This window comes from Salvia hispanica, chromosome 4 (genome assembly GCF_023119035.1).
Source record: "Salvia hispanica cultivar TCC Black 2014 chromosome 4, UniMelb_Shisp_WGS_1.0, whole genome shotgun sequence".
Taxonomy (NCBI): Eukaryota; Viridiplantae; Streptophyta; class Magnoliopsida; order Lamiales; family Lamiaceae; genus Salvia; species Salvia hispanica.
Window position 1 is genome coordinate 47,698,496 of NC_062968.1, and position 10,872 is coordinate 47,709,367.

Sequence of the window (10,872 nt, forward strand, 5' to 3'; positions counted from 1 at the left end):
ATTATATTTTCTCTCTTCATTTAACACACAAAACAAAACCTCCTAAAATCGCATGTCTTCCCACAGGTGTGACATCTTTTGTGGAGCGGAGGGAGTACTATATATAGCATCCTTTATCCAACATCTTGAATATCTAAGACAACGAAAATATAAAAACCTGGAAAATAGAGAATGATCATGACATACGTATTTGATATAGTTCAACTTTTGTGATTATAAGAAAAAAAAATCAAATCAATTGAGATCTAAGAGCATCTACGGTGGATGTCCTAGTGACCACCCTAATGGTTGTCACATCAATATTTTTTAGTTTGTCTCTTCTTGTGCAAAGTAAATTTGTGCAAAGTAAATGAGGATGGAGTATTTATATTAGTTTAAAGAATAAAAAAAAATAAACTGCAAAACGCATCGAGATCGGGCTCGTCCGCGATCGTCCATGCCCGCCCCTGCAATGGTTGGACGAGGGATCGGGCGACGTGTCGGGTGCCCGACCTAGACGACCGAACTTTCGGTCGTCTCACTCGTCCGCCCGCGTCCGCCTGCAATGAGTGGACGATCGCGAACGAGCCCGATATTGGTCAATCGGGCGGACGATCGCCTTACCATTGCGGATACTCTAACCTCAAATCCCAAATAATTACGCCCTCAACTTTTATTATAATACTATTAAACTATGCTGTCATAAAACTTGGCCTCCATGAGAATGTAAATCTAACAAGCTGCAGTGCTGCGCAGACATGAAACTAAAGTACGTCACTACGTTGACAAACTAAAATCGAAAACACAACACATGAGAAATATCCAAGAATTTGGGCTTTATTATGATAATTTCCATGAATATGGGCTCTATTTTGATAATATTTGTAAAATTGTATTTGAATTTTTTAATTTCGGACTTACCACACAAACAACAATTGGGGAAAGATACAGTAATAAACCCCTTCCAATACATAAATTAAAACAAAAACTAAAGCAAAAAAAGAAAGGAAAAGGAAAAAAAAAAAAAAAAACCACGCTGTTCGTAGTCGTCGACTCCTACTCTCCGAAACCAGGTCAATTCTCGCTTTATACTTCTATTCCACTCGAATTTGATTTTCAGTATCTACAATTTTTTGTCGTCGTAGAATCGCGAAGTGGGGTCTGTGATTTTGATCGAATTGCTCGTAAATTGGGTATCGGTAGCCTTGATTAACGCATTTGATTTCTGGGTATTGTTTTTTCGCACTTATGTCAATTGGGTTTGATCTAATTATGCAATTTATGATGTTTCCCGATTTCTTGTTTCCCCTTATTTTGTCATCGATTTCTCTGAAGTTGATAATCTGCTGTCTGCTGAGTTAATCGTTTGATTATGAAAGTTGAATGCAATTTGATGGTAGCAATAAAAATTGAATCTTTTATTTGGGGGTGAGGTGGGGTGGTTTTCAAATTGGAACTGAACTTCAATTTGTGTGTGCCTTTTCAGTATTTAGATTGTGAGCATTGATATATAGTGTTTTACATCTTATTATAGTGGGATCTTGTATGTTGAGCAGATTCAAACAGAGTTGAATGAAAATGGTGGCAAGCCATCATTTTACTCGAATCAACACACTAGAGCTGAAAGAGCTTATTTATGAAAAGATCGGCCAACAAAGAGGTGAGACCTACTTCGATCAGCTGAAGAGATTTCTGAGTTCAAATCTGAGCAAGGCTGAGTTTGATAAGAGCTGCATAGAGACAATTGGGAGAGAGAATCTCCCTATTCATAATCGCCTCATCCGATCCATCATCCAGAATGTTTCTCAGGCTAAAACCCCGCCTCAAAAAGTCGAGGCACTTGGTGTTAAAGTTTCCAATGGTTACTCGAGGAATCATCTTCATTCCGTTTATGGAGATGCATTTCCTTACTCTCCTCGCAAATGTAGGTCCCCGCTCAGTAGGGATCGCAAGTTTCGTGATCGCCCTAGCCCTCTTGGCCCGTTGGGCAAGAGTCCTAGTCTCACATGCGAAGAAACAGTTTCAAGGATACAAGAGCAGCAAGGTGCAGCAGAGTTGCAGACTATCTCTGGTAAGCCTCCGACAGGTGCTGCCTCAGTTGAAGATGGGGAAGAGGTTGAACAGTGTGCTGTGATCCCGGTTTCTCACAGATGGAGTTCTATCACTGCTCCGTTTGGTGTTTCTGTCAACTTGGGCGGTGCCCGCAAAGTGTCTCATTCTGACCCATATTGTCAAACCAGTGGTGAATTGCCTGATACAAGATCCCTAGGACGTCGTTTGCAAAAGAAGTTGGCATTGGAGGGAGTTGGCATTACACTAGACGGTGCCAACCTGTTGAATAATGGTCTAGATGTGTATCTGAAGAACGTGATTTCACAATGTATAGGTGTTGCAAGATCACGACAGTCCAATGGTGTAAGGAAAATGCAGCCGAGTAATGCAAGAATGCTAGATTTTCGGGTAGCCATGGAGTCGAATCCATCTATACTCGGTGAAGATTGGCCCATGCATCTTGAGAAGGTATGCAACTATGCTTTACAATAAGCTCCGAGATCTGGGAGCAACTTGACCCAAATTTGACAATAACTCGAAGTGGAAAAATAGTTGGCTATTTGGGAGCAACTTGACACAATTTTGACGACTACTCGAAGATGAAACAAGTTGTGGATCTGTGATTGAAGTTAGTGGGTGTTGGTAGCTTTAGTTGTAGGAAGAGGAGAATGTGTATACAGGCGATCCAACACATGTGATAATAGTCTTTATCATCATTGTTTTGTTAGTTCTTAAATGGTGATATTTTGTTGACTACAATAAACTTAGTTTATGTAAGAGAAGTCATAAATTATTTGTATCATGTTTTCAACCTTGTTTTTCCAAATTGGAAATGTTAAAAGCTGTATTCATTTTGTTCCTATCATTTGTTGCGGATGTAAAAATGTCTACATCTCTCATCTTCACTTTTACAGTTAATTATATATCTGTAATCTAAGTATTTGGATATGGTTTTCACTTAACTATCTGAATAGGAAAAATAAAAAAATGAAAAAATAAATATCTGAATAGGCAAAATAATCATCTTATAAAAAGACATTTAGATATTAATTACTCGAAGATGCGATAATATTACCAATTTGATCGAATGTCATCCTTAGATGAATTTATTTTGAAAGTTATCTTCCAAAAACACAAAATTAAGTATAAACATAAAAATAGTGGGAAAAAAAAAATCTGAAAATAGTGTAAAAGTATCTAAAATGTTATTGAGTCTTTGTCTCGAGATTAACATTTAATGGTGATATTTTGTTTATTAGGTAAAATGTTCAAATTCAAACCGGTTGGAAAACTCTTTTGTAATTTACTCTTTAGAAATTTACACATATAATTGACTCTTTTTTTCTAATTAAAAAAAACGTTATTTTTGTACATGTAAATTGAATTATACGTTTTGTAATGTAAATATTATCTTACTACATTAAAAAAAGTGTAGCCGTTTATGGTAACTCTGTATATGTTCAAATCGGTCTTAAAAAAAGATGATATGAATGACATATACTGATATACTAAATTGGTTGTGCAGCAAAATTGTGCGGCGACGACGAGGTGAGGAAGAATTGCTGAGTTAAGGAGGTAGCGATGGGGAAATGGAAGAGAGAGAAGAGGCTGAGGTCGATTAGGAGAGAGATGGTTGACAACAAGGACGCCCGCGCGAGGAATCGGAACGTGTCGCCAACTCTGTACCGGTATAAAACCGTTGTAGTTGGTAGTTGGTGACAACGAGCTCATATTCCTTGCCTATCTCAAGAGGCAAGAACTGGAGATAAGCCGTAGGATACTTGGGAAGGCTTGCAGAAGGGATCGAGATTAAGTAATCAATGGCTGGGATGTATTGTGACATGGAACTAGTAGCTACGGTGTCAACAAATTTGGTGTTGGGCCAAATCCTAGTGATTATCCCTTGATCGTCCACTCTCTGGAGAAACCTGATGGCCCGTAGTAGGCCTGATGCGAAGCGGGCCCCCCACCCGGAGAACCTGTTCCCGCTCATAAAGCCCACAGAGCATCTGACTGCGTCTCTACATACTCTGGAATATATCCTCGCAGCAGATGGTTTCGGACGGGCTTGTTGTAGTCATTGTTTTGAAATACCAGGTGATCGCAGAGCGGGCTTTATGAACATGAAACGGAGGGATTTGCCTTCGTCCAGATCCTTCACGTGCCTGTTCCGTTATAAAAATTCTTAGCAAAAAACGCAATCAATCAATATGCCACAGTAATAATTACTATATGTATATGTTTGTGTGATTATTTACTGTTTGAGTATAGCATGGGATCGGATATCCTGCTCTTGTTTATTGACTACTGGAATGAGTTTTCCCTCAGCACCTGAAGTTCCGCTACTGTTGAAGCAAAATAAAATATGAGAAGAAATTAATTAATTTATATAGGGGAAAATTAAAGCAAAATTGAGTAGCACCGGCCTGATGATGAAATCAGAGATAGGTTGAGCGCACAGGATTGAAGAGCGATCTCCATCGGATGAAAGCTGGATGTCTTCGTAGGTTACCACCGGAACGTTGGATTTGAATGCTGCACCCCGTCGGCATTTTCAGTCACTGAAGCGCTTTTACAACGTCCATAGTTGCTCACAATTCTTGAGTGAGAGGGAGAGAGCAGAGAGATGTGGTGAGGGAGGAGACCCGGGAATTTATACAGCAAAGAGCTTCAAATTTCTAAGAGGACAAAAATTATACTCACTCCGTCTCTGATTACGAGTCACACTTTTTCATTTCGATCCATCCTCTATTAAGAGTCACACTTCCTACTTACTACCTCCGTCCACGAAATTTGTCCCATTTTTCCATTTCCGTCCGTCCCCCAAAATTTATCTCATTTCACTTTTACCATTTTTGGTAGTAGACCTCATATTCCACTAACCCATTCCTACTCACATTTTATTATAAAACTAATATATAAAAATAGGACCCACAATCCACTAACTTTTTCAAGTCACTTTCCATTACATTTCTTAAAACTCGTGTCCGGTCAAACCGGGACGAATTTTCGTAGACGGAGGTAGTACTATATTTGTTACACACAAAAAGTCAAAAAGGTCTCACATTCCACTACCTAACTCCATTTATTTTACACATTCAAACACTTTCTTCAAATCCGTGTCCGATCAAAGTGTGACTCTTAATCGGGGACGGAGGGAGTAAAGCATTAAGATCTACTACCTCCATCCCTGAAAGTTTGACACTATTTATCATTTTGGTCCGTCTCTGAAAGTTTGACACACTTCACTTTTTACCATTTTTGGTAGTAGACTTCATATTCCACTAACTCATTTCTACTCATATTTTATTATAAAACTAATACTTTAAAAGTAGGACATGCATCCCACCAACTTTTTCAACTCACTTTCTATTACATTTCTTAAAACCTGTTTCGGATCAATGTGTGCCAATATTTGGGGATGGAGGTAGTAACATGTGAAGCTAGGATGGCATTTTTCTACTACTATCTTTTCCTTAATTTGTTTTCCTCACATTCCTTGGCTTGGATTCTACTTTATTAGTTAGCATATTTCCATTTTTATCAATTTGTTTTTGTTTTCGTAGTTTCTTCACATGTCTTGCGTTGTATTCTACTTTATATTTTCTGAAAAACAAAACAAATTCTACTTTATTTTCTTTTTTCCCCATTTTCTTTATTATTTTATTTTTTTTATACGTACTATTTATATTATCCCAATATTACATACACAAACTAACTTTCTTTCTTTCATAATTCTTCTTTTGTGTTTTTATTTTTACAAACTTGCTTTCATCAGAATATAAGAATTGCAAACTTGTGTAGTTTTTAACATATTCTCACTTCTTATAGAGAATTCAATTTTTTTTTTCTACATTTATCTATTAGTATTATTTTAACTATAGTATTTATGAGTCTTACGAATTTATTTATAATTTATTTTCTATTTTAATTAACTTATTATGAAATCCAATTAAATTATTTTTTCAATTTAAATTGAACACGAGATTCATTAAAAGAAAATATTTAAATGCAAATTAATTTATAATTAAAATTTTGAATTAATATTGAATTAAATTTACGTTAAATTGCAATTATAATAATAATTCAAATTGAATCCAAGTGATAACAAAAATATAAACATGTCGTTAAAAAAGAACCCAAAAAAGGAAAAAAGAAATATAATAAAATGAAAAGACAAATGAAACTGAAAATATAAAACATGGAATTCGCTTTTGAATTTTGAATTTATTATTTAAAAAAAATGAATTTTAATGTACAAAAATGAAACTCACTCGCAGGGGGTGCAAGCGGGCTTCACGGACCGACCACCATCAGCCACGTGGAAGCGCGTGGCAAGATAACCCACTGACCCTCCCTCCTTCGCACGATGCCCGCTGAGAGGGGACGCTTGCAACGTGTCCCTCCACCATCTCATTCCAGCGAGACGGGTCACATATCATGAGTTGCGGATGCTCTTGCATATATGTATACTGAATATAAAATAGAAAACTGATTTTTTTTATAGCTATTTATATTACAATATTTATTAATGAAATGTCGAACTAAGTGTCAAACAAGACAGAATAATAGACAATAGTTGCACCCAAGTCCAATACACTAGGTTCCAGGTCGGCCCCTACTCGGGTTCTAGACTAATCGGATTGTAGTTTTATCTGATTAGAAATTTTCAATACTATATCTCTAAATTTAACGGGTTTTCCGGATCCGCATGCTTGGAGAATCGTACTTGTTCTTATTTTCTTTCCTTCATTTTACCTGATCATTTGTTATGTAATTTCTAATCTATTTTTATGTTTTAATTTCTGGTAACATTACAAGTTAGAGTGGATCATATAATTCTTATAAGGCCAAAGTTCATTTTGGTTTTAAACACATGACCTTTTATGAATTCAGTCCAAAAATTAACTTTTTATTTTCGAATCCCGACCCAAAAAAAACAATCCGGAAGGGTCCTTTTTGAACGGCATCGTCACAAAACTAACGGTCAACCCTAATTAATTAAATTTTGACCTCATTAGAATACTAATTAATGCATAATAAACTAAAGAGTAAAGTCCATTTTAGTCCTAAGCATATGGCCATTTTAGGAATTTGGAGTAGAAATTTAAAAAAAAAAAAAACAAACAAGAAATTAGGGTTCAGTCGCCACCTTCTTCTTCGTCCAGCTATCTCTGCCACCATGGGGTCGCTCAATGGGTTTCCGAAGCTGCGATGCTATACAATGGAGCAGTAGAACACTACAATGGACAGTAAACGGTGGTTGTCGGTTGAGATGGAGGTATAGAGAGCTCAATTTCAGAGAGACGTTAGGATGCTGCCGTTAATACATAGCAGTATATATATAATATAATTACAAAACCTAGATTTTAATTATTTTAAATGTCCAACCCGATGGGCTAACATGCAACTCGACTAGTCTAGTCCGAGTAACCTGCCAATCCGGATGGGTTGGCCCGAATAACTAGATTCTATAATTGCATTGTCATTTTACAGTCCTAACCTTATGATTTTATCAGATTATTTAGATCGACCCACAGTTTCGGATTAGATTGACATCCCTAGATTCTGCAAGTGCATGTTGATTATGTACACGTCATTTAACTCTCCTTTATCACCGGGTTTTGCAATCATCATGAGGATATTAATTATTAATTGAAGTAGTTAAACTTTAATTGACACTCATTAATTGGCGGAACGAGATCCTCTGCTGTAGAGGGTTGCACATAGGGGGTGTATCCCTCACACTCCAATATTTTATTCATCAAATAAAATTTTTAAAAAATTAAAAAATAATGGAGTGTGAGGGACAACACCCCCGCTGTGCACCCCTCCACAGCAGGGGATCCCAGCCCTTATTTGGCACGTATAAATAGGGTGCGCTGACAGGAGCCCCACTACGCAACAACATATATATGCAAAAAAAAGAGTGAAGAGATAGCATTGATTATCATTTCCGAAATATCTATTTTTAGAAAGTAAAACAAAATACTAGTACTCCGTATTGGCTATTTTGATGTTTCCATTCAAGAAGAACATACAGTATAACATTTTTTATGAGGTAATTATGTTCGTATTTTTGTGTTATTAAATGATAAGTTTTTATAGTGTTTGCAACGACAGTTATAACCAAATGCCTACCTAAAACATACTATCTCCGTCCCCCAAATTTTGACACACTTTGATCCGGCACGGAGTTTAAGAAATGTAAAGGAAAGTGAGTTGAAAAGGTTGGTGGGATATGAGTCTTACTTTTAAAGTATTAGTTTTATAATAAAATGTGGGTAGGAATGAGTTAGTGGAATATGAAGTCCACTACTAAAAATGGTAAAAAGTGAAGTGTGTCAAATTTTTAGGGACGAACCGAAATAGTAAATTTGGGAGACAGAGGTAGTATCCATTAGAAATCAAATTCCTGACTACTAATTATATCACCGAATAAATATCTGGATCTGGTCTTTCTTTTTGTCTGCCAATTGATGATCGTGGCTGTGTTCTAGAATCTAGATGACCATAAAAGGATTAAACAATGTTCAAGTACAAGTAAACAAACACAACGGCTTAAAATTAAAGTGAAGCAGCACACATGAAGTAAATGGAACTCGTGGCTCTTATTCTCAATCATTTGGAACAAGTCATCAGAAACGGCGCTCGGCGCTCCAGCGCGGCGGCGCGGGGCTGAAATGGATGGAAACAACCCTGGAGTCGAGAAGCTCAAGGATGGGAGCAGAGGTAACGCATCTAGGCACTTTATACTGATTAATGGAAGCCCCCTTGGATAAAGCATAGTCCATCAACTCCTCAAATGTGCCACTCCTCACCAACCGAATCTCCAACGGCCCAATCGACCCATCCGCCGCCCTCCCCTGCCGGTACACCGAGTTGAACTCCTCCTCCATCGCCAGGCAGCACCGCTCCATCACCCCTTCCCCCGGCAATGACTCTCCCATCAGCTCCCAGTATATCACATAATGCCCTGGCACCGCCTTCGTCTCCGCGCAGCTCGTGTATTCCACCACGCTCGTGCTCAGAAGCTTGGAGGCCTTCTCCACCGCCGCCTGAAGCTCCGACTCGTCGGTCTTGTCGGACTCGATGCTCAGCAGCACGTTCTTCCTCCGCACGAACCTGAACTGCGGCGCCGAGTTGTAAAAACCCGTCACCCGGAGGATGTCGCCCACCCGGTAGCGGCACAGCCCCGAGTAGGTCGTCACCAGTAGTTCGTATTCCTTCCCAACCTCAACGGCGGCCAGATCCACTAGCTCGCCCTTGCTGCCGTCTGAGGTGGTGTGGGGCAAAAACTCGAAATAGGCCATGTTTGGCATGATGGTGTAGGAGACCTCCCAAGGATCGCACATTGGCTTCAGATTGAGGCCGAAGTAGCACTCGGACGAGGCGTACATGGTGCATGCCTTGGGCAGTCCGCCGCTGTAGTAATCCAGGGTGGGGATGTACTGGGCCATCGCGCCGGTGACGATCACATCGAGGTATTTGGTGTTGGGCCAAATCCTTTTGATGATTCCCTCCCAGCTGTCTTTTTCACACTCACGTGTGATGAAATCGGCGAGTTCCGGGTCGGGGCGCACGATACGGGCCATGCAGTCACGGAGGGAGGTGTGGGTGAATATAGGGTTGAGAGAGCCGGTTCGGATGTCGTGGGCCAGCTGCTTCCAGTTGAGCTGGAGGAAGCGGATGGAGCGGGTGAGGCCGGAGGCGAAGACGGCCCCGACCCGGAAGACTGTTTGGCGTTGGTAGAGGCCGCAGAGCATTTGGGCGTACATGCTTTGGGAGGAATCCTCGCAGAGGATGGCTTCATTAGGGCTGGTGTAGACGGTAAAAGGGTCGTAGGGTCGGTTCTTGAAGATGTCGCTTTTGTAGTAGCTTGTGAGTACGGGTCGGGCTAGTAGGCCGCCCGGTGTCTTTGTCTCGGATTTTATGAAGTAGAAGTAGAGCCCTTTGCCTTTGTCCAGCCCTTTCACGTATCTGCTCCATACAAATCATTTTCAGCAAAACAATAAATTAAAGAGAGAGAATTTAATAATAAGAAAAAAGACTTACTGGTCCATAACAGGCATCAGAAGACTGTATAGAATCCGGCGGCGATCCCATTCTTCACTGATAGTTGGCATCAGCTTTCTTTCACCAGCGGAAGTTCCAGAACTGTTGCAATTAAACGAAATAAAAATGATTCATTGAATAACTCAAATGAAAATGATTTAATGTTGAGAATGTTATAGTACGTACTAACCTGGTAAGGAATTCAGAGATGGGACGAGCTGATAAAATCGGAGAGCGGTCGCCATTAGCGATTCGCTGAATCAGCGGCTGGATGTCTTGGTAGGTAACCATGGGGATTTTGGATTTGAAGGTCTGCCGATCGGTGGCGCCGGCGAGATGTAAAGCCTTGAGATATTCAGTTTCTGAATTTTGGGAGAGGATTTGGGCGAGTACGTGTTCTTGCACGCCGTCTACATTTCGCGTCATGTCTTCAATAAACTGAAGAGCCTTGGCGTTTGGGTCATTTGCCATTGTATGCTGCTACCAAGTTTGTAGAGAGAGGATTGTGATAGAGAGGTAGTGAGATTGTGAGAAGGGGGTCTATCTCTATTTATACAGTGCAAGTTGGGAGGTGGGACCGACGTGACGTCAGTGTTGTGGGTGAAGGGGACAATCCGACCCAAGTCTTGCAGGGTGGACTGGAGACAGAACGGGCCAGCAGTGCACCAGAAAAAGGAAACAGGTCGGACCCACCTCATGCCAGATTTTGTGCCAGTTTTAAATGGGTAAGCCAGCCATTCTCTCCCCTGCCACGTCAGTCGCCGCCGCCGCTGCCGCCGCCGCCGC

The 10,872-nt window shown here is 40.0% G+C and overlaps 2 protein-coding genes across 5 annotated transcripts; one reads left to right on the forward strand and one right to left on the reverse strand.

Moving 5' to 3' along the window:
- The first annotated feature begins 897 nt into the window (after nt 1–897).
- LOC125219101 lies at nt 898–2,830 on the forward strand. 4 transcript variants are annotated; one of them, XM_048120972.1, is made up of 2 exons: nt 898–1,052; nt 1,514–2,830. In XM_048120972.1, exon 2 carries the CDS (start codon nt 1,552–1,554, stop codon nt 2,521–2,523), a length of 972 nt encoding a protein of 323 aa, XP_047976929.1. In that variant the 5' UTR covers nt 898–1,052; nt 1,514–1,551; the 3' UTR covers nt 2,524–2,830. The 4 variants fall into 4 exon arrangements, with proteins under 4 accessions (XP_047976929.1, XP_047976928.1, XP_047976932.1 ...); XM_048120971.1 differs by having other exon boundaries at nt 903–1,052; nt 1,536–2,830; XM_048120975.1 differs by lacking the exon at nt 898–1,052 and adding an exon at nt 1,059–1,208.
- A 5,691-nt stretch (nt 2,831–8,521) lies between these two features.
- Nucleotides 8,522–10,591, reverse strand: LOC125218883 (probable indole-3-acetic acid-amido synthetase GH3.1). The gene is made up of 3 exons (XM_048120675.1): nt 10,277–10,591; nt 10,087–10,188; nt 8,522–10,011 (listed from the first exon to the last, which is right to left on the reverse strand). Exons 1-3 carry the CDS (start codon nt 10,555–10,557, stop codon nt 8,670–8,672), a joined length of 1,725 nt encoding a protein of 574 aa, XP_047976632.1. The 5' UTR covers nt 10,558–10,591; the 3' UTR covers nt 8,522–8,669.
- Between the last annotated feature and the right edge of the window lie 281 nt (nt 10,592–10,872).